This window comes from Gymnodraco acuticeps, unplaced genomic scaffold, assembly GCF_902827175.1.
Source record: "Gymnodraco acuticeps unplaced genomic scaffold, fGymAcu1.1, whole genome shotgun sequence".
NCBI classification, from domain to species: domain Eukaryota; kingdom Metazoa; phylum Chordata; class Actinopteri; order Perciformes; family Bathydraconidae; genus Gymnodraco; species Gymnodraco acuticeps.
The window spans coordinates 402,328-427,377 of NW_022992339.1; the positions used below are offsets into that span (position 1 = coordinate 402,328).

The 25,050-nt window shown below is 39.7% G+C and overlaps 1 protein-coding gene across 1 annotated transcript in view; it reads left to right on the top strand.

Moving 5' to 3' along the window:
• The first annotated feature begins 689 nt into the window (after positions 1 to 689).
• Positions 690 to 25,050, top strand: part of sephs3 (selenophosphate synthetase 3) — a 31,359-nt gene continuing 6,998 nt past the window's right edge. The window contains exons 1-4 of the mRNA XM_034208674.1: positions 690 to 1,101; positions 16,796 to 16,899; positions 19,491 to 19,598; positions 24,265 to 24,419. Coding sequence (XP_034064565.1) covers positions 825 to 1,101; positions 16,796 to 16,899; positions 19,491 to 19,598; positions 24,265 to 24,419 — 644 coding nt within the window. The 5' untranslated portion in view covers positions 690 to 824. The remainder of the gene's footprint in view (positions 1,102 to 16,795; positions 16,900 to 19,490; positions 19,599 to 24,264; positions 24,420 to 25,050) is intronic.

The window sequence follows — 25,050 nt, forward strand, 5'->3', positions numbered from 1 at the left end:
TCCGGTTAGGATGTATTAGAACGAAATCTAAAATGAAAATTGTAAATAAGCAATCTGTATGTAAAAAACCACCTGTATGTAAATTGTAAATAAGCCATCTGTATGTCAAATATGTCTTATATGTCTTAAATGATATGATGAATTGGAAATGGGGGACCCTGATGTAAACAAGACGAAAGTCTTTCTCTGGTCTGCATCCCCTTAACAATTGTATGTTTTGAGCTGTACTGCACTGTACCCAATATACAAGCTGTTAATAAACTTTTCAATCAATCAATCAATCTCTTTTCTATAGACGCCGGAGGCGGGCAGCGTCAGATAAAAAAAGAAGTTATTTAGCCTTCCCAAACCTGAGCCTCACGCGCCGCCTATGATACTAGACCATAGCATTTGAAATGGTTACGTTTTAAAAGTGTCCTGTTCTGGCTGGGTCAAGCTGATCAGTGACCAGGAACTATAACTTCCGCCTTCAGAATATTTGCTTTTATCCAACGACTGTCCATTCGCTATTGGTTAGAATGACCTTTTTTTCTTTTACAATATTACTACAATACAACTCAAAGACGTTTAGTATGTGTGTGTATAGGCTAGCCGCTATACTGTGGAGCGAATCCGTACATCTAGCATAGACAGACATGCACAGAGAATGTATAAGGCGGAAGTACAAACCGGAAGTCCTGTTTGAATGATTGAGCTTTACACTTGTCTCTTGTTTCAACGGTTTCAACCAGCTCTCGCTGGACACACGCTCCATTCATCCTCGCGTCTTTATCTGCCGGTGTACGCGGCAGGCGTTGTGTGTTTGAAGTGGTTTTCAGGCAGGCATGTCAGGCACAACTCCCCCGCCTCCCTCGGCAGAGGCTTTGGGAACTGAGGCATGTTTTTTCCCTGGATACAAGCCTTTCAAACCCGAGGAGCACGGCCTGGAGCGCGGGTTCCGTCTCACAGCCTTCTCGGACCTGAAAGGATGAGGCTGCAAGGTCCCGCAGGAGGCTCTGCTCAAACTCCTGGCGGGACTGGAGAAGGACCAGGCCGATGGGACGGGGAAGGCCGAAGACCAAGCTTCGGATTTCGGCCAACAGCTGCCTGGCCCCCGACTCGGTAAGTCATATATTCTCAATTAGCAGAGCTAGCTTTCATTTGCTATTAGTGGTGGTTAGCGGCAGTTATCTAGCGTAAATGTTGCTAACAGTGTTAGCTTGTTTTAACTCAAATGGCAGCTCTTTTGACAGATTGACATTTATGGGCCAATAAAAGCGTTCTTAATAGTCCTCGGATATCGAATGTGTCAATTACCTACGTATATGTTATACCGAGCTGTATTGTAAACAGATACTATAACAGATGGTAAACTAGCTAGCTAAGAGTGTTCACGAAGGGAAGTTCCACGAGTTGTCATGTCACGATACGGTAGAATGATTCAGCAGAAATATTTATTGCGCTAAGAGCAAAGTTCATGCATTTGGTCAAACATTTCTTTTAAGAAGTTTCGCAATGTGTAGACGCTGTCCTCAGTGTACTGCTTAATGTGTTAGGAACAGTTAGTGGAAAGCATCGAATGCAGTAACACTGAGTGACCACACACATGGACACTCTGTAGCCTACTGTTCATACACTGTAATGCAACTTGTTTTAAACATTACATTTAGAAAACTACACGGCCACGCACAAACAATACAAGTAGAATAACTTAACCAAACACAGTTCATAACATTAGATTAGATATACTTAATTGATCAACATTTGGGAAATGTTCTTGTTATAGCAGAATGTAAACAATGCATTGCAGAAGAAAAAACACATAAACACTAAATATATAAACATTAGCAATATAAATATACTGTATGTAGAGTACACAATGTCAAATGTAGAGAATAAATAAGAATACCATTTAATAGACTAGCCCGCTACTAAAATATAAATGTTGGATATATACACATTATAAAGTGTGCAAATTCGTTTTTAAATCAACATTTAAATTAAAGGAGGTAGAGTGTGACAACAACATGTATTATTTAGTTTTATTCCACTCGTGGAAATTATTATAAAACAAACCATTAAGCAGTTTCTTTTGTAGCCCATGATGAAAAGGAGCAGGGAGAAGAAAGTCCTATTTTACCCCTTACTTAAAAATCGTTCGTCTGTCAATCACAGCTGCTTACAAGTACTTACAGTAACAGGAAACCAAAAACACAATCTAAAGTCAACACAACAATCTACCATGAGAGAAACAGGTTACCGGACATCTTCATACTGTCTAATTCAGTGGTCACCAACCTTTTTAAGCCCAAGATCCTCGGCCTAGGTGAAAGGCGAGATCTACCTATTGCAGAATTGAGTGAAAAAGACGGCCCAGACAGTGCTTCCAATTTGAGGCCTTTTATAGGCTAATTGCATCTGAATGACTGTTACAATGAAGGCTCCATAATCAGCTCACGGCATATAGGAAGGGGTAAAGTGCTATTTTTTATGAGTGGGGGGCGGACCTCACCTCCTCTAGGGGGGTCCTCACCTCCTCTAGGGGGGTCCGGGGGGATGCTCACCTGGGAAGATATTTTTTAAATATTGAAGTTAAAAGCATCAATCTGGTGCACTTTGAGAGCAACATGAAGAGATCTATGGATACACCTCTCAGCACCCAGATGAAACACAACTGTAAACAGATTTACTTTTTCTTTATGGATATTTTACAAATCACTCCCCTTTCAAACTGTATTCTTGTTTTACTGCCATATAGTATTTCATACCTGTTTTTCATTTATTCTCTTATTGTTTGTATAACTATAATGATATGAAGGTGTGCCGCGGAAATAATCTTTTGAATGACACAAGCACACGTGTATTTCCATGCAACTCTCTGATTGGTCTGGTGACGTGCCTCTGTTGCATTCACCGAACACAGGAAATTGCAGTCCTGCCGTCCTCTCTTGTGTCATGATGAGGTTCACGTAAAGCACAGTTAATGTATTATATTATTGAGGTGTCTCAAATATACGTCAATCAAGTGGCACCTGCTAACGGGGTTGTGGATGATAGGTTTACATCTAAAAACGTATTTTTCAAACATTATTATTTTAATTTAATTTTTCTTTCTTTTGTTACTTTTTTTTTTAACGTTCCGCGATCTACCCGCACCACACTCGCGATCGACCGGTCGATCACGATCGACTGTTGGCGACCACTGAATTCAATGCTTCTTAAAGTGTGGTCCGTGGTCCGCGAGTGCCCCCTAGTGGTCCGTGAGTATATTGGTAAAATGTCACATTTGAAATAAATTACTTTGTTTTCCGCACTCTCGCGGGAATATCTTCGCAATGGAGCGAGCTTAACTTTGATATGATATAGCCCAGCGCAACACCTTCGTCACACATGTTGCCACTTGTTTGTACCATTTCCAGGCGATTTGTAATCTGTTCTAGAAAAACGATTGCTTTCAAGAAGTATATAAAACAAACAATGGATGTCTTTTATGAACATGTATCCATGCTGGAAGTAGATTTAGATGTTTTAGGAGTGAGATGGAGATTATTATCTAATATATGCATCAAATGAAGCATTGCATGAAGTCTGTTGATGATCAGAGGCTGTTGTTGGGGCTGCATAAACGTTTTTATGTTTGTTTTGTAGGCAGACCACGCAGGCCAGCCCGATGGTCACCAAGGTTCATGTTTTAATAGCATTTTTAGGAAGAAAAAAAAAAGCCCACGCGAGCCTAACATCTGGAAAAATGGCTTAGACCTCAGAGAGTTAAACTTGGGCCTGCGACCATAGTTTTACTGTATTTTGTTTTGAAAATCCAAAGCGGAGGTTTGTTTCATACTACATGTGGTGTATTTTGCATTTCTCTCAGTTGCCAACGATCTGTGAGTCTGTTGGCTCGGACATAAATTCAGCAATAAATGTAGTCTATATTTCATAAGAGGTGTAAAATCTGAGCATTTTAAATTGCATTTGAACGAAAAGCTTATATAATCTGTAGTTGTATTTGTATTGTTGATTTAATGTGTGAACGAGGCGATATAGAGAAGGTTAAGCTGTCATTATTAGGCTGTACTTTGTTATATACTGTTGGAGTGGTAAGCAGGCCTATTGTTTTGGGATATTTGTGGAGTTAGGTGGTCCGCAAGTGTTTTTTTTATTGGTTAAGTGGTCCTTGGTATGAAAAAGTTTGAGAAACACTGGTCTAATTCATCCTGCTGTATACACTTTCTTGTTTGTTAAAGAGCTGTGTGTATGGAAGCAAACAAGAGACAGAAGTATTCAAATTGTATTAGACACCGAATTTATAGCATTGAAAATAATTACTTTGAAAATAATGAATCTGAATTTGTTTTGCTCCGAATTTATCTATGTGAAATAAAAATGTAAAAATTCAAGTTAAAAAAATTTGAATGTTCAAATTCAGATCCCAAAAATTCAAGTGAAAAAAATTCGACGTCAAATATTTTGGTGTTTAAAATTCGATGTCAAAAAATTCGGTGTGTAAAATTCGACGTCAAAAATTGCGATGCAGCCTCATCCGGGCTACTCATACAGGATAAGCAATCGAGCCCTAATGCAATCAAACCGACATCTGGCCTATCAGAGCCAAGCGGCAAACCCCGGGACAGTGCGGTGAAGCCCAATGCTGCAAACTATAGGCGATGGATGCAGATGGGAGCAATTCCCGTAGACCCTATGTTAAAATGTCCAACTTAACATAAAAAAAATGAACATGTTTCTAGCCTGGATCTACAAAAACATATTCTGTATATGGGAGTGGCTATATACAGGACGGTCCTGTATATAAGGTCTCTGAAATGGCTATATACAGGACCGTCCTGTACACAACGCCAAATGACTATATACAGGACCGTCTTGTACACAACCCTCTGAAATGGCTATATACAGGACGGTCCTGTATATAAGGTCTCTGAAATGGCTATATACAGGACCGTACAGGAGACATTTAAAACATATGTCATATGTATTATTGCTACATAAACATTATATCGCAGTCTTAGTGTCGCCAACTCCGTTTCTAATATGCAATATGACTATAAAATGCGTCTATAATGTATTTTCGATCTTCCCAATTCAGACGAAAGATCTCTCCCCAGCCTGCTTGCGAGGGGGCGGGGCAGTTCACACACACACGCAGCTGCTACATGCAGCAAACACACACACACACGGAGGAGATGGCGGAGAGAACGCGCTCCGAGGTGTGGTTAAACTTTAGCCGTCTCGATGTGGACAATGCTCGTTACCAAAAGTGCAATAAGAGTTTAGCATGTAAGGGCGGTAACACGAGCAATTTGTCTAAACATGTATCAAAAGTGCTCCACATTCACACGGAGGAATGCACCGGGTTCCACTGTCTTTCTAGCAGCTCTGTAGCTCCGTCCACGAGTAACGTTTCCACGTCAGGTGTTATGTATGCTAGCAGCAACACACGGAGTTAACTCAGTGATACAAACATGGGTTAATGATTAGAGGAAACTGAGTTATTTATTTAGTTAAAGTTTCAGCTATTCTGTTTACAGTTCTGTCATCACATTATTTAATATGATTTGTTAAAACATTGTTGTTTCTTTTGATGTGAAATATTATGCATTTAATTAAAATAAAAAGCAATGTTAGTTTTGTTCACAATTTGTTTAGTTAGTTTACCTTATTTCTTGTCAAAAGAACCGATAAGAGTACCGTTAAAAGGACCGGATTGATAAGCAGTATCGATATAAGTAGTAGTGCAGTTAAAACCTTAACGATCCGAATAATCGATTAATCGTTTCATTAATCGATTAATCGATTATCAAATTAGTCGTTTGTTGCAGCCCTAGTTTGAAACCAGAGGGTGACCTTCACCAATTTTAGAAATGAAACCTGACATTTCATGGGATTTTCACGTCTTTATCGGCAGAAAATTCGAGTCGCTTTTTATGTAGTCTACAGAAATATGGATATAATTGGTGTACAATTAACGTTTACAGCAGGATAAATTACAAAAATGTACAGCATACTACATACAATTTAAAAAAAAAAATAATAAAAAAAATAAAATAAAAAAAAAAAAAAAAAAATACGATTTCTCCCGATTTCTAAAATAAAAATGCCGGCGTAGCCGATAAATGATTTGTGTTGCTTTCAATGCAAAATCACACGTCAACGAAATGTCGGCGTATTCTTTAAAAAAAAAACCTTCAGTTTTAATAAAACCGAGTAGTCTTTAAAGTATGCAGTGATATCCTTTACAAGTAAAACATTGTGCATTGGAAAATATAAAGTAGAAAATGATTGAAACAACATAAAAAGATAAGCCAAAAAAAAGACTGAAATCAGCATAAAAAGCTAAGCAATTGGCATGGAAAGAGATTTAATTGCCACAATTTTATATTGAGGGGAAACTCATTGAAAATAATGTTGTCGTGAGAATATTTATCTGTGAATCCTATCCCTACATTACAACCCGCGAAACTTGCTTAAGCATGCTATAATAGCCCGGTCTATATAGTCATTTGACGTTAGCTGCAGGACGGTCCTGTATATAGCCATTTCAGATATCTTATCTACAGGACCGTCCTGTATATAGCCATTTCAGATATCTTATCTACAGGACCGTCCTGTATATAGCCATTTCAGAGAGCTGTTTACAGGACGGTCCTGTATATAGCCAATTCAGAGACCTTATATACAGGACCGTCCTGTATATAGCCATTTCAGAGACCTTATATACAGGACCGTCCTGTATATAGCCATTTCAGGGCTTCTGTGCAGGACGGTCCTGTATATAGCCATTTCAGAGAGCTGTGTACAGGACGGTCCTGTATATAGCCATTTGGCGTTGTGTACAGGACCGTCCTGTATATAGCCTCGGCCTCTGTGTATAGTTAGATTCCCCCTTCATGACAACGGGACTGCTGCTCCTAGCTCCTCTGTCTCACGGTTAGCTCCGTGATGCTACAGCAGCTCAGCGCATGAGGAGAACACTACTTGAACTCGGCAGTGTTTGTTGTGTTGGCTCCTGGTGGACTATTCGTCCTGCAAATATAGGATTTATCTGCGGTTGAAACAGACCGTCCATGAATGCAGTTTCTTCGGTAAGTCAACCCTGCGTACTTTATGTTATGTTACTGGTGTTTTTTATTAAGCTAACGTTAATGAATGTTTAGAGTTGGGTTAGCATTTGAGCAATCGTAGCTCCATCTGTGCTAACGATGCTATGCGTAGCATCCAAGAGTGTAAAACATTAAGTGGGATGCTACTGTATACCAAAAGGCTTCTGTGCGAGGTTGCTAAAATAAGGTCATCCTTGTACGTTAGATAGTTAGTTTGCTATTTAGGTTACTGTATGCATTGTTAAGGTTCATTTAAATTCGCTATGCTCTACTATAGCATAAAATAGACTAGCTAACTTCAACGTATTGTTGAAGAGAGGCTTAGTGTATATTAAATCAACCTCACAATGAAATGTGTGTATCTTTAAAATATGAACGTCTCATTTCAAGATGGTCCAGAAATAACGCTCCCTTAGATATTGTAATATGGTTTGTTGAACTGGAGTTATGTATTGCAGCTAACCGCCTATCCGACGAACGACCCAAACATTGTTGTTTTTAATATTATTACCAATGCCTCTTTTAATTGTATTATCCTCACACTTGAGAAACAGCCTTATCGTGGCTGTAGAACAGAACATGTAACTTAATTCCTGCATTTAAGGACGATGAATAGCGTAGTCAATGCTTTAGTGACAAGGAAATTATTTGTTTAAATATTATATATGACGTTATCTGTGACTTCAGTGGAAATTAAGCTTATCCATTGCATTGCATTTGTTCAATAGGTTTGTGTCTTACCCTTACGTGTGTGATACATATGAATATGGCATATGAAAACAAATGAACTTGACTGACTCATGAAAACCTCATCCAAAGTAACAGTAAAATAAAAAGGACCTACACAATAATACTCAAACTGATAAAGTATAAGGACTGTGATATCCAGCAATTTCTGAAGTATAACAATAAGATTATGACTTGTTTTAAAAGAAGATAAAAAGTAGTTTGCATGTAAAGAAGTCTGTAACCCACGCATGTAACTTTACATCTGTTTGTTCAAAGTGTCCTTAAGGTGATCCAGACAGGCTGGACCAGAGGAGGAGAGACATATCTGGACCAGAGGAGGAGAGACATATCTGGACTCCTATCAGCAGAGAACTTCAGCACGGATTCCAAGGTACACCTTTTTCATACTTTACAAAGAATGCATAAAGTAATGACTCCAATACACTGATATACATGCAATTAAACATGACTGAGTGAATACTAGATCACCCACACATCAGTGATGTTGAGTGGACTTTCTTAGCAAAACGTTACATTTACATTTTACCAAGCAACATCACTTTTTTGTTCAACTTTCACATTTCAATGTATTTAAGGCAAATATTATTGAACATAGTGAGAGCTGCGACCCTTTGTCTTTCAGTGAGACAACCGAACAGAGCAAGCTTCTACAGTTGCACTAAGTTTTGATAACAGTTAAATATTATTTTAATAATACATTTATTTCAATGTTGATGAATTTAGAACGGTTTATTCATAATCTGATTATCTTTGCAGTACACTGTTGGATTTAAAAAACACATTAAAATAAGAAAATCATTATATTTATGAACAAACAAACACACCTCTTTCTTAAATAACACACTTGCTCAGCAATAATATGTGTTTTGATATTTCTGTTAGGAAAGGACACGCCTGAGAGACAGGACTGCTTCACCATGTTCTCTTTCTCTGAGGGTCCAGAAGAACATCCAAGAGGGAAAGGAGAAGCTGGAACTTCATTTGTGTTGTTTTGTGTTTTACGTTGCACCTCAGAGACAGTGTGATTATTGTCAGGCCTATAAAGTTTGGCAAAAAAAAAAAGTCAGCTCATCAAATGCATTTGCCTCACTTTGAGCTTCACATCACTTGTGCCTTGTACCGCAGAGTTTGCAACGTCATAATTAAATGGTGCCAATCTTCAGTCAGATGTGAATGTGTAATCTAACATTTTCAGCAAGAATAACGGACAAAAGGAGTGCAAATACAATTTATTGAAATGTGAACTAAAAGTTATCAAGCATGAACCATCACCATTTTTTTAAAATAAAAACGAAATAATATACATAAGTTACACTAAATGTTAATCTGTTAATTGACAGGCTAGGCCTGTGCAGGTGGTAACAGCTATGCCCAGCATGGGCTACATTATGTAGGTGCAGCTGGTGCAGGTCCTCCTCCATCAGGTTTGGTCCTCCTCCCTCAGGCCTGCAGGGTCTTTCCCTGCGAGGAGGGAAAGACCCTCAGCCCTCTCTGGCCAAAGCAACAGACAGGACGTTCATAAAGCTGAGGTTTCCCCCAAAGTCTCTAATCATCCATCCTGTGAATATGAGAGGGGAACAAATAGTGTAATAGATGCTTTGGACAATAAGAAATATAAAGTTAACTGTTGAGTTGCTCAGTTATTTAGATTGACAGGGTTTAATAACACAAACAAAAGGAGAGAAATAAAGATTGGTCTTTCAATAAATTGTGTTGATTTTGTCTTTTGAATTGTTTGTCTGAAGTCAAGTAGCTAGAACTGTTACTTATAGTTTGAATGATACAGTCTGGTTATAATGTGTGGAGGAGGCATCACAGGTAAGAGCACCATTTGTTGTGTTCCATCCCCAACAAATTGATGTGTGTGTATTTATTTATCTACTATTTCTTGAATTATTACTGTCAGTCCAAAACAAGAGATTTTGTTTTGGTAACATTTTTAAAAAAAAACATCCCTTTTTCACTACACTATCTTGAATACTTTAGTTTTTACGTCACTACATTTATCTAACAGCTTTAACATTGTAAAGGTATCGCTTCGGACTAATTATGACAGCATGTCCTACTCAGAGCCCTAGAGTCTCTAGGGCTCTGGTCCTACTATTTTGAGAGTTTGAACAAACCAGACCTTCATCTATTAATGTAGAAAATAGTTGGCACATTACACCATTATGAAAGTAATAATTAGTTAGCTCATTGTTCAAATGAGCTCCAACTACAACAGTTAAGTCAACTCGTGCATCGGTAATAACAATAAATCAAATGATATAATATAATGGTATAACTTGTGTCTACTTTAACAACACTTTCCTAATTATACTAGCATACTTTTACTAAAGTAACATTAACATGTTTAAATGCAGGGCTTTTGTAAGAGAGTATTTTGTATAGTGTAGCATGGTCTACTTGACTTATCTAACCGAAGTGATCGTTACGTTACTTTGCAAACCGTCACCCCCAACCAACCAACCCACACACACACACACACACACACACACACACGTTGTGATTCACTTCAATTAATGGTAACGGAGCTTGCTAACAGCAAGGCACAAGGCTACTTCACTCATTTAGCTAGCTAATGTAAGATACAAATGCTGTCGAGCCCTCACTGCTTGTAAAATAAAGAGCACAAACTGACTACTTACCCGAGCGGCGAGCCCCGCTGTTCTCCGTCATTTTTCTCCCGGGTTGTTGTGATCACATGACTGACAAAGCCGTGCTCTGATAGGCCAGAAGTCGGAGTTGCATTAGGGCTCGATTGCTTATCCTGTAGCCCGGATGATGCTGCATCGCAATTTTGGACATCGAATTTTATACACCGCATTTTTTGACGTCGAATTTTTGGGATCTGAATTTGAACATTCGAATTTTTTTCACTTGAATTTTTACATTTTAATTTCACATAGGTAAATTCGGAGCAAAAACATTTAGATACATGATTTTCAAATAATTATTTTCAATGCTATAAATTCGGTGTCTAATACAATTCAAATACTTCTGTCTCTTGTTTGCTTCCATATGTGTGAAGATGTTGACACAGCTATTTAAATCACTTGGTACAGAATTCCACAGTTTAACACCAACTACAGAGATACACATCTGCTGTAATGGCAATTTTAATGTTCCAATGTCCTATATCCTTTTGCCATTACTTCACAGGAGGGTTGGAGAGTGATCCAGACGCAGACACAAACAGATGAATTTCTGGTCCTTTGGTGCAGTTTAGAATGATGTTTTATTTAGCGTTTACATACCAAGGTTTAATTACTGTCAATATTTGTGGTGAGCATCTGCCGGGCTGGTAGAATCGGTATGCCTGTGTCCTCGTCCTTTCCTGTCACCTGTGACCCCTTTTATACACCCGGTGCCAGTGTTGTAGTCAAGTCACTAATTCACAAGTCCAAGTCACTCTCGAGTCACCACTCTTCGAGTCCGAGTCACCAAGGGAGAGTCGTAGTCGAGTCCAAGTCATCATTACCTGTGTTCGAGTCCGAGTCCAAGTCAGAGTCACCTAAGAAGAGTCCGAGTCACAAGTCTTCATGTATTAATCTTTCGTGGATATATGTGTTGAAATGTAGCTGCTCCTCTACATTGCTTTTATCCTGTCATGTTATACTAATCTGTCTATTGAACTGCTGTGAAGCGAGTTTGGCTACAATTCTAGTACTAGGTGCTATACAAATATAAAGCTTATTACTAATATTATTATTATTGTAAATTACCTTTTAATATGTCCAACTATATTTAAAATGAGTTACCTTTTAGAGAAGTGATTATATTTGTATGCCAATACTATGGTAAAGTTTTCGTTTTGCACTTTTATTTTGATAGTAATAAGATCGGGACTCTTATTTTGAAGGAACTTTTACCGGTTAAATCGGTTTACTGATAAAGATTTTGCCCCAAAAAGCAAATGGCTAGTTAACATGCAAAATGACATAATTCTGCATGTTAAGTAGCCATGTGCTTTCGTGTTATCGGCTGAATCTTTATTTATTGATTAGATCACATTACTCTGATGATAGTGTTCAAGACAGCCTGTATGTCTGATCTCGATCCTTAGAGTAATGTGCTATGGAGCCTTCTCTTCAATCTTGTTTCCACATAACGAACATTTTGCGCTGCTCTTTTCCAATGTGGAAGCAGAATGTGTGAAAGCATACAGCACGATGCGGGGTGTGTCTCTAGACATCTCTAGACTGGAATAGCGGGGCCCAGTACGTGAACATGCCAAGATAGAGGACATCAGACTCCAGAGAAAACTTGCTCAAGTCCAAGTCGAAGCGTCAATGTACAAGTCGAGTCCGAGTCATCGTGGGGGGGAAAATTCACGAGTCCAAGTTAGCGTAAGGGAAAATTCACGAGTCCAAGTTAGCGTAAGCGAGAATTCACGAGTCCAAGTCAGCGTACGTAAGAATTCACGAGTCCGAGTCCAAGTCATCGTGCGCGAGAATTCACGAGTCCAAGTCGCGTCAATCAGTGCGCGAGTCGAGTCACGAGTCCTGGAAATCGGCACTCAAGTCCGACTCGAGTCCGAGTCCAGGGCTGAAGTCGAATAGTCCATTTAGCTTAGGAACCTTCCTAACGGAGTGAAATGACCCGGAAGTCCCTCAGTGGCAGCCATGATAAGAGCCGTTCGAATTCTCTCAGGTCAGTGCTTCTCAAAGTGTGGTCCGCGGACCACTGGTGGTCCGTGAGCGCCCCCTAGTGGTCCGTGAGTATATTGGTAAAATTTCACATTTGAAATTAATTAATTAATTTAAGTTTTCCGCACTCTCGCGGGAATATCTCCGCAATGGAGTTTCACTTTCAATTGCATGATATAGCCCAGATAAACACCTTCATCACACATGTGGCCACTTGTTTGTACCATTTTCAGGCGATTTGTAAAAAACAATGTGTTTTTGGATATTTGTGGAGTTAGGTGGTCCGCGAGTGTTTTTTTATTGGTTAAGTGGTCCTTGGCATGAAAAAGTTTGAGAAACACTGCTCTAGGTGATAGGAAAGGAGGTTTCAAACTTCCTTTATAACCTCCTTTAGCTTAGGAACCACTGGACCTCCCTCACCGAAAAGAGAGGAGAAAATGCTGCCCCACAATGCCTTGCAGCCGCAGCGTTTGCCGTCACTCAATAGTCGGCCGTTCACGGAAACAACCGATTATGACGGAGAAATTATATCATGAAAGTTCAACACACTCTCACTCCCTAAGCGTTCAATAACGACGTTTGGTCAGTGTCCGTGGCGTCCAGTTGTGACGCTCCTAGGCTCCTTCAGCGTCATAAAGTGACGCAAATAGCTTTCAACTGATTGCAATGTATTCCCATCTGCCGGCGGGATTTGACGCTCATGGAAGCACGGCATTCGTTTGTGTCGGCTGCCCTTAAAGGCAATGTGAGCGTCCATTCCCATTGGATAACGGAGAATTGTACACCCGGAAGTAAGTATTCCCCTTACTGTCGATTGATTTTACAGTGATATCTGCACTACTCATCGACTAAAAAACACCAGATTATCCTTGTTAATTACACAACATTGATTGGTTTAAATTGTGTGCAATGCTTTTGTATTTTTCCCCTTCGATTCGGAGAAACAAATATTTTTTCGGAGTAAAGGATGGCAGAAGACACTACACTACCCAGAATCCCCAGCTATCGTTTGGACTTTTGGTGTTTTTTAGTCGATGAGTAGTGCAGATATCACTGTAAAATCAATCGACAGTAAGAGGAATACTTACTTCCGGGTGTACAATTCTCCGTTATCCAATGGGAATGGACGCTCACATTGCCTTTAAGGGCAGCCGACACAATGCTGTGCTTCCCTGAGCGTCAAATACCGCCGCAGATGGGAATACATTACACAGCAATCAGTTGAACGCTATTTGCGTCCCTTTATGACGCTGAAGGAGCCTAGGAGCGTCACAACTGGACGCCACGGACACTGACCAAACGTCGTTATTGGACGCTTAGGGAGTGAGAGTGTGTTGGAAAGTTACGGTGCTTATTAAGCATTTTAAAACGTATGTGGTAAGTTGCCAAAGTGCTTTGTTCTGAACGTTCATCAGTATTATAATCAAAAAGAGAAATATGAACTTTAGTTTTTACTGAAATGATCAAATAAAGTCAACATTTCACAGTCTTCACTAAGGATGTAACGATACCAAAAACTCACGGTACGATAATATCGCGATAACAAGTCCACGGTACGGTATTTATCGCGATATTGAATAATAAAGGGAAAAGAAAAAAAAATGTCAATAAAAACATTTTTTACTCGAAAAATGTTTCTTTATTAAATAATAAATCGGATTTGTACAGCATTTTAGTAGGATAGCAGTATTTTAAAGTGTCAAAAACCAAGTGACAGTAACAGACTGGAACAAGAAAACCAGTGTTTTTGTACCTATAGTACTACCAAACAAAGTAGGCATTTTCTTTGTGCCACTGCATCTCACAAATAAACAAGGACATTTAATAATCAGACCCTGCAATAAGATAAATCAAGTTTCACTTTAGTTTTTCAAGTAACTCAACTCAAACTCACTAGTCACTCACTCAGCATCATCAGACAGGTTTTTAGGAATATGAGAATGTCCACATTTCCAGGTATTTATAAGCTGGGATGTTTGGGCGTTTACAATATCCCCTGCTCTGGAAAAAACTCTCTCGCTTGGTACTGATGTTGCTGGGACAGCAGTGGTCGCGTTAACCGAATATTTTATTTAACAATGACGGAAAAATCTGAAAGCAGTCATTTTGACAGATTAGAACAAACTCGGAACAGCGCCAACGTTTCCCCGCAGCGAGACTCTGGTGTTATGCCGTGGTATGCATGCCCTCCAAAAGGAAATGATATAGTTTCCAAACCGTACTTTGCCGTACAGATCAATACATGTCTGGGAGGTTTTGCTTTACGCTGTGCGTGCTCCCGCGAGGTGCATGCACACGGCATAACACCGCCCCCCCCCCCGTTGACAGTTCACGAGCGTGCTCTCTCGTGAACTGTTCAGACCCGACGGGTAATAAGGGATTATGACGGACATTTTACAATCCTGTCTGTCAAAATGACGGACAGCGAAAAAGTCTAACGCCACCTCAGTGGGACGGAGAGATATGCTTTGGCCATGGGTGACAGCAGTGGGTCAAACTGCATTGTCTCTCCGCCAAGAAGGTGAGGCTTATTGACAGGGCGAGATATACATATACTGTTGGTACTTGTCAATGTCTCTAGGTGTGTAAATGTAGCACTGTAAATACTGTAAGGGAAACTTCTGTGTATCAGCAATGTAGTGGGAGTCACCGACTCAGGTAAGAGACACGGTAGAGCAGGAGCTTCGATGTCAAACACTGATGATTTATTTGGAGTTTCGGCCGGAGGATTCACATCACAAGTCACAGCAGTCACGATCTGACTGCACGGGAGAGTTGCCACGTCAATTCTGGAGCGCCTCTCTCTTGTTAGCCCATTTAACTGGTTTTAGAGAGAGTAATCAACATATTTTGATAAGATAGCTTAGACAGTTGGGCACACTGAGTCACTTGCGTCCGTCACTTATGGCCTCGAAGATTTCATACCTTGGAGTCCACAAACAACAAAGAAGGAAGTGTCCCAGTGCACCCACAACAATAGACCATCTGTGACCTAGTGTTGCCCGGTCACAGAATGGGAACAATAACATTATGGCTGAAGCAGCCTATGTCCATAAAGGAGATAAACAGACGTCAGGGTTGGTCATGTACGTCATATCTAGGAGTCTAGGACAATAATTTCCCTAACAAATACGATGTCCTTTTGTGTTCTGTTGTTTTATGTTCATGTTGTAACCTACTTGCTGCCATGTTAGACAGGTCTCTCTTGAAAAAGAGATTGATGATCTCAATGGGACCACCTGGTTAAATAAAGGTTTAAAACAAAAAAAAGTGTTTTTTAAAAAAAAATATTTTTTTTTAAATCACGGTAGATTTTGTCAGTCTCACGACAGTATTGGGACGTTTATTTACCGCGATATTCGGTATATCGTTACATCCCTAGTCTTCACTGAGCTGTGTGGGGGTTGTTCAACTTTTAAAATATGTTTGAATGATGATATACACAGTGATAGATGTTAAGGACTAATGTTTAGAATAAATACATTTGTATTGATTTTAAGATCTTTTCATAGTTCATACAATCTTTGGGATCATTTGTATTAATGTGGACCGGAGGGAGAGGGTGACGAGCATAAGTTTCACTTTCCTTTTTTATTTCAATTCCAACTTTGGTCATGAAGAATATGTTTCTCTGTTGTCCATGTTCATAAAGCAAAGCAACAGCATCAGAGCACGGTGCAGAGTCTCTAGATGAGTTTACAGTAGTCCCTCGCTCTTATTAAACATCCATGTTGTAGTCCGCTGTATAGAAAACTGTAGTTTCCATAGTTTCCCCACAGCAGCAGACGCACATTCATGACGTCCCCTGGCGCATCATAAACACGTGGGATAGTGAAAGTGCAGTCGGATTCTCTAAAGTACCGCAGTCTCTTCTCCTAAGTCCTTTTGAATTCTCCTATCCACTATCCCTTAACCCCGTGACGTTTCACTCAGAGGTCAAGGAATAGACGATAGGGTTAGACGTTAGGAGCTGATTTTTGGACTATTCGACCGCAACCCAGGACTCGAGTACGCCTTCTCTGCCCGGTGCAGCTAAACCCCGCCATCAAGTGTTCAAAATAGTATTGCACTATACATATAAATAAAGTAAACTGAGACACCAACAACACCCATAAAATGGCTCCTACATCTGCCTTAAACTAGTAAAACATTTATGTAAAAATTGTTTAGTGCTATTGCGAGGGAAATACAGCAAGAAGTTCATTTAAATATAAAAGAGAAAGTGAGCTATTTGTTCATAGCTATTAGTTGTTAATAGTGATTGTATAATATCTATCTCTCCCTGCTCCCTGCGTGTCTCAGGTGTGGGGATGGACTGCTGTGTGATCCCTCTGAGGCATGGAGGCCTCTCCCTGGTGCAGACCACAGACTTCTTCTACCCTCTGGTGGAGGATCCTTACATGATGGTGAGTTCCCGCTCTGCCAGGTGGATTCCTCTGTGAAGCTCTCCATTAGTACCCTGTGCAGGAAGTAAGGCGGTCCAAACAGGAATGTATTTGTGATGGAAAATCAGCAACAAACAGCCACCCTAAACTTCATTCGGGCATGATGTAGTGTTTAAGAATATTAAAGAGCAAAGTTAGAGTAAAATGTACTATTCAAATCAATTATAATACACTGCTCAGTGCGCTTTGCATTTGCCATATCATATGCAAAATGTATTAAAATGAGTCATTTAGTGCCCTAATTGTAATATCATGTATACTGCAGTAAATATACTTTCCTACTACAGGATGATTCAGAAGGTTTCTGTGAAGTCCTGTTCATTACTAATGTGACTAATGCTTTGTGCTGCCCTCCCTTGACATGAGGAGGACCAGTGTTGGGGCTGAGTGGCCTACTCTGTGTTTCACATGTAAAACAGATTCAGCAAAAGTAAATTTACCAAATATATTGTTCTGAGAACTCTCACTTTAAATTGTGCAGTATCAATGTAAGGATTTTACATGTTGTGATTAGCCAGGTGAGAAGAACGTCACACTCCCATGCTTGAAAGCACATAGGTGAGGACGATCAAATATCAAATCTTGCAAAACAATTTGTATGACAGCCTGTTTCTGCAAATGCAGTAATGTAGTAGTCACTCCTGCATACATACAACAGGCTACAGTCCACCTGCCACCTGACGGTGAAGGTTACTGTCTGTTATGAACAGAACTGCTCCTGTCTTAAAATGTAACTTAGTTATCCATTTCAAATCACCATAAATGTTCTCTTAAAGTCACATATTCCAGGTACCTGCTTATAACCAAGGTGAACTTTATTATCCCATATAGACACATTTATGTGGTCAAGCTGCAGAGGTACAAAAAACGGATCATATTTGTTATATAGGTATCATAAAACAGCACTGTTTTTTATTTTGTTGTTATTTGCGCGTGTTTAGCAGTAAAGAAAGGAGTAGTGATGTACGGCACAAAGCTTCACATTTCTTTAGAAAAATCTTATTTTAATATACCTATTTTTTTCAATGTTTCATGACAGATGTTTGGAACTGGACACTTATATTGTATAACACTTCAGTCTCTCTCTGTTTAAACAAACATAATTATAAAAGATAGCATTAGCAAATCATCATGTCATAGAAGAGCTTCAAATATAGCATGATAGGTCCACTTTGAGTTTTTATTTTAACCGAGCAACGTTGTTTTTTAAAAAGCAGACTTTTCATTATGTAAGGGATTACTTCTGAGATGTGTATATATCTCATATCCTTAATTACCACTCACATGGGGGGGGGGGTCAGGATCACTGACTCAGCTGACACTGATCATGCCTGCCTGCAACACGTCTTCATATCAGTTGATCTTGCTATCTACATGCAGAAGATGCTCTGAAGCACAGCATGCTCTGAAGCACAGCCTGACAGGTGGAACTTGGTCAGAAGCACACTGATGGACCTCCAGCCAGCCATCAGTCTCTGTCCCTCAGTATCAGCAAGTTTCAACTCTTTCAGTCAGATTACTGGTAACCATCGACAATTCTTCCACATTTCCATTCTATTGGTCTTATCAACCTAAAGGAAATGGTCAGAGCAATGCTCCACACAGAAAGAGGAATTAGGTTGTAAGAAAATGTTAATTTGAACAAAGATCAAAATAAATCAAAATGTTTAAAAGGTACATCTACAGCAAGATTATGACAAAATACCATGAACAACAAAATGTAAAAATATAAATATAAAGTAGAACGTGAATGGTCCACAGTGTTTTGTAAGAGGAATGACTCACATGGCTTCCTCCACCAGGCAGTCAGGATGCTGAACTCTCTCCCCTCCCATCTCTCCCCCCTCTGACATCTCTCCCCTGAACTCTCTACCCTGCCTCCGACCTTTCTCCCCTGCCCCAAATGGTCCTGGACTCTAACACACACACACACACACACACACACACACACACACACACACACACACACACACACACCCCCCCACCCAACCTCCCTCATCCAGCACCAGTCACTTTTCTGCCATCTCCGCTGAACACTTTAACATATTATTCACATTTTAAACTGTATACCCCGGTTATCTAGGCCCTTTGTTTTTTTGTTGTTGTTTGATGTATATATGTCACACTGTAGGACCTCGAGAAACAATATTTCGATATTTCTGGATGTACAACATGTAGAATTCTTGACAATAAAGCTGACTTTGACTTTTGACTTTGATGATGTGTGTTTCCCCCCCAAAGCCAAAAACAATAAAACACTGTAATCATTTTCCTTTTTCTGTTTTTGTTCTTTAATGAAATAATTTAATAAATTGAGGATAAGCAGACTTTCAAACTAAAGCTCCTTTACATGTTTGATTTTGTTATGAATATTAAAAAGTTACAAAGGTAGCCACTATCCATTTTGAAGCTGAATGATTCAGATTGTCATTGTTAAAAATCATCAGTTTTAGCAGCAGATTGATGTTGGAGAACTTTTTACACCACAACCATTGACCTATATCATGTTTTATATTTTGACTATATGTTTTGTCTTTCTGTCTGTCTCTCAGGGCAGGATAGCGTGTGCTAACGTCCTCAGTGATCTCTACGCCATGGGCATCACAGAGTGTGACAACATGCTGATGCTGCTGAGTGTCAGCCAGAAGATGAATGAAAAGGTGAGGGATCCTGTGTTGATGTCAAGGTGTTATTATTGTCACGTTTCCTCCGATCTACATTTTAGTGCCATATACCTTTTACAGGGTTCGTACGGGTGCTGGAAATCCTTGAAAATGCTTGAAATTGTACGAGGTGTTTTCAAGGTTTGAAAAGTGCTTGAATTTTGGGAATGGTGCTTGAATTTGGGATAAAGTGCTTGAAATTGTACATGCTTTACTTCGCTTTTTAGATGAAAAGAAAATAAAGAAGTCGGAGCGAGCTTAATTGCTTCGCTTTTACATAAAACAGCTCCGCTGCGGCCTTCCCGCGCTATGCACGTGTAAGTGTTTGTGTTACGTGTGACCTGGGCATTCTGATGAGAGCGATAGATGACTGTGTGCCAGGAGGTTGCAGTTTCAATGAGCGTTGGCTAGCAGAAGACAAATACAAGCCATGGCTAAGACGAGGGTCAAGCCCACGAGTAGCCTCCTGCAAAGTTTGCAACAAATAACGATGCGAGAGTCTGCGCTGACGAGCCACATGAAAGGTACGCCGTAGTAGAGCATTTTAGATTAGGCTAACGTTGCATGTTACGTTTGTTTAAGCTAACGTTAGCGAGCTGAATAGCGAACTCCATGAGGGATAATAATAATTTCAGGGGACAATCATTTCAGAGGAGCGTACCTATGTTATGTGCGTTACAGTCGCCATTCTGCGGTGTTCAGAGGATGAAGCACTCACGGCATTTCATGTTATAGTCACGAAATATAATCTATTGATTCGACACAGAGCGATTTTGAAAGCAATGTATTTCTACTGGTAGTATGTTTCGTGCCTAAACCAAATGTAACTTGCTCTATCGAAATCAGTCACATTGACACGAAGACACATTTTCGTTTGTTTTACTGGTCTGGGGGAAGCTCGCGAGTGTGTTTGTGTATTTTTGCATTTGCGCAAGAAACACCTGCGGCTGTTATGCCTGCTGTGACGTTAAATTACTCCGTTCTCCGCTTGTAATTATGCCGTTACAAGCTTCAAAGTTGTATTTATCATCTGAATGTGCCGAAACAAGTTTAATATTCTGAAAGCCAAGACTTTGTTTATTTGAAAACATATGAAAATGAACACGAATCAATAGATCACATTTATTTCGTGACTATAACAGGAAATGCCGTGAGACTAGGTTGCGTGATTAGACCTAGCTTGTTAGTATGTTGTTATAAATTATAAACTGAGGTAGGGATGTCCCGATCACCTTTTTTGCTCCTGATCCGATTCCGATCATTTGATTTTGACAATCTGCCGATACCGATTTTTTCTGATCTTTATGCAATGCATTAAGAGAACAAAAAGGTAACAGATAACGGCTGGTCATCCAACGCGATGAATTCAACTATCTTGGCTGTTATGTGTTTGGCCTTTTCACTGTTCTGGGGCAGTTTCTCTTTCCTTTTGAAAGTCTCTGAAAGTGTCGGTTGTGTCAGTGCCGTTACCTGAGTGGCCGCTGTGTACTCGTCCTGTTGTTGGTGGTGTTTGTTTCTCACGTGGCGTATTAGATTGGTCGTGTTGAACGTAGCTCTGTTCTTTCCACCACGTGGAACCTCCTCCTTGCAAACATTGCATCTGGCTGTTACACTGCCTTCGCTTTCAGTTTTATAATACTTCCAAACTCCTGACATTTTCTCTGTCCCGACTCCCGAGTCACCAGCTGAACGTAGCCTCTCGTTAGCTTACTACTACTATTAGACACTGCGCCCACTCTGTTGCTTTGAGAGGAATAAGCAACCTGGTCTGAAAACAAGCCTAAAAGAAGCAACACATACATGATGTTGAGTCATTTTAAACCAAAACTAAGGCCTCAGGATGACTTTAAGATGTGAACAAGGTCATTTTTGTTTTGTAACATTAAATAAAATAATAAAAATCCCGATCCCCGATTTTTTTTCCCCGATCTTTTGAAAATCACGTGATCGGCTCCGATCCCTGATCACGTGATCGGATCGGGACATCTCTAAACTGAGGATTTGACCGCCTCGCTATGGTTGATACTTTTAGAAACAGGCTTTTATATAAAATCTTGAAGTATTATACAAGTAAAACTACATTTTGCTTTAATCCCATCATGTAATTGTAGAATGAACACAGTCTTCCTTTGAAGATGTATAAGTCGGGTGTCTTGAGTAGTCAACATTGTACGCATTTGTAAATATTAGTTACCTTTGTGAGTCTATTTTTATGCAGCTCTGCGTGATTTTGTGGCTACAATTCAGGCTAATATGCTACCAGAGGTGGAATAAGTACTCAGATCTTGTACTTGAGTAAAAGTAGAAGTACTCAGATCTTGTACTTGAGTAAAAGTAGAAGTCCTCAGATCTTGTACTTGAGTAAAAGTAGAAGTACTCAGATCTTGTACTTGAGTAAAAGTAGAAGTACTCAGATCGTGTACTAGAGTAAAAGTAGATGTACTCAGATCTTGTACTAGAGTAAAATTAGAAGTACCAGAGTGTAGGAATAGTCTGTTAAAGTAAAAGTCCTGCATTCAAAATGTTCCTCAAGTAAAAGTAAAAAAGTATTCTCATCAAAATATAGTGAAAGTATCTACAGTAAAAGTAGTCATTGTGCAGATTGGTCCATTTCAGAATAATATATATGATATGTTTTATAAAGATTGATCATGAAAGTGTTCTCAAAGCTGGTAAAGGTGCAGCTAGTTTGAATGACTTTGTATACTGCAGGGTAGCTGGTGGATTTACTCCAGGTGGAACTAAAGTCTGATTCAACACTTGGTTATATTTCACATCATTCATCCACATCTGTGAAGTAACTACAAGTATTAAATACATGTAGTGGAGGAAAAGTACAACATGTACCTCTGACTTATGTTTACTGCCAACCTAAAAGTACCTCAAAAATAGTAATCAATAATGTATTGAAAAGTTATTTGGCTCAGCCAGGTTATATGGGATGCCCAGTCTACGTACAGATGGGTCACTCATTTTGAAATATTAAACTTAGCTTTCTTTTCTTTAATTGTTCATCCTCGTGTAGAATGCTATTATGAAACACACATTTGGTTGTTTATAGCATAAAGAACACCTGATTTAATGTGAGGTAGGAAAATAATCATTTGAGTATATGTATATAATAGGGGTGTAACGGTTCACAAACATTTCGGTTCGGTACGTACCTCGGTTTTTTGGTCACGGTTCGGTTCGGTACGTTTTCGGTACAGCAGAATTTTTTTTCACAAAACAAAACATATATATATATATATATATATATATATATATTTTTGTATTATTATTAAACTGTGAATAATGTATTCACTCAAATAAATACAAAATATAATAAAATAAACATTAAGGTGCAGCATTTCGATGAACTGAAATAATCTGTATTTGAACTGAACTGTACTAGCACCCAAGCAGCCAGTTTGACATTAGGACTTGCTTGTCATTGTATTTTCATGTTTTTTTAAAGAAAGATGAACCTGTCCACATTGCTTGCCGAAAGGGCAGATCTGCTGGCACTAACAATGTCTCCTGCTGTGGAGAACATCCTCTCTAGGGACAGAGGTAGCAGATACAGCCAGGTAGCGCTTTGCTAACATGGCAACATAAGGATATTTGGTGTTTGTAATAGCTTTGGCTCGGTCTGAACTCTCTGCGAGTGGTGGAGGCTTACATGCTAGCGGGAGTTGGGTTTGCACTTCAGTCTTTTTTCTTTTGGTACCGGTGATATTCACGTTCGGGTGATGCCTTTTCAAATGAGTGTGCAAGTTTGATGTATTGCCAGCCGCGTAACCAATTTTAGTTGAACAATGCCGACAAACAGCTTTGGTTCGGTCCACCTGTCTTTGTCCGTCATCCTTGTACGTAACTGCGAAACCAAAATGTTCTCAAACCGGAGACTTCAATGATGCTGGAGGATTTTCGAGCTCAACTTTATCTGCATTCGCCATTAATTTTCGACAGTTCCTCAAATTACTGACTACATTTGAACGCATCCCTCTGACCAGCTCTCATAGTATGCCTCTCATCCAATGAAATGACTTGCTCGCTCTGACGCGTTGAACCCAATGTGAGCAAATTACTCTGAATGCTGCGACGCAGCACCTGAGATTACTTCCAAAAAGTTGTTCACGTTCTCAATTTTTTACGTTTAACGTTATATTCGTTCGGTACACACCTGTACCGAACCGAAGGGCTCGTACCGAATAATTTCGGTACGGGTACGTGTACCGTTACACCCCTAGTATATAAATATGTAATTTACAGCTGTAAGATGCTTGAAAAGCTTGAAAATGCACCTTGAAAAGTGCTTGAATTTGACTTTGGAAAAGGTGTAAGAACTCTGCTTTTAACAAAGCTTTGGTTTGTTTCTGTTGAACTCTTCGGGGTTATAAAGTCTCCTTGCATGACTCCTTATTGTGTGTGTGTGTGTGTGTGTGTGTGTGTGTGTGTGTGTGTGTGTGTGTGTGTGTGTGTGTGTGTGTGTGTGTGTGTGTGTGTGTGTGTGTGTGTGTGTGTGTGTGTGTGTGTGTGTGTGTGTGTGTGTGTGTGTGTGTGTGTGTGTGTGTGTGTGTGTGTGTGTGTGTGTGTGGTGTGTGTGTGTGTGTGTGTGTGTGTGTTGTGTGTGTGTGTGTGTGTGTGTGTGTGTGTGTGTGTGTGTGTGTGTGTGTCACAGGACCGTGAGCGTGTGATGCCGATCATGATTCAAGGCTTCCGTGATGCAGCAGAGGAGGGGGGCACTTCTGTGACGGGCGGTCAGACTGTGATCAACCCCTGGATCATCGTGGGGGGGGTCGCATCAGTCGTCTGCCAGCCTAACGAGTTCATCATGTGAGTTCCTGAGACTGTGTCTCTGCCTCGTTGATAACTGAGCTTTTTGTCTGTGAATTCAAACAAATTATTTCCTTCAGTAACTTTTTTTAAATCAAACTCTTACATTTTGGGTTGGACAATATTTATATCCCGCTAAGGGTCTTATTGGTTAACCTGTTAAACCGGCGGGGGCTATGGGCTTTTTTTTCACGAAACTGTGTCTCAGGGCTTCTTAACATTTAACAACCTATGAATGTGTCATACCCACTTAACGGGAAGAAACTCAGCTATCAGACGATATGAACATTTTTTTAGCTAAATGAAACACAAGGATAATACCAAGCCTCTGAATTAGCCCTGAGCGTAAAAATGCTAACGCACTTAGCACAGAACTCACGGTAGAAATACTTCATTACTTATCGGATCTGCACAAACAATATATCAGATTCAAGCTGAGATTCCACAGATTCTAGAGGTATACGTAGCATCACTGTGCGACCAGAACTCAGGGCAACAAAGGCAAACCCAGACAACACACAACGTAGCTTTACGGAGCCAAAACGGCAAATTTGTCTTACCTTTGCTGTTTTCTGATCAAAAGTTGTGTTCAATGGCATTAAAACAATAAGAACGCTGCTGAAGGTTAATC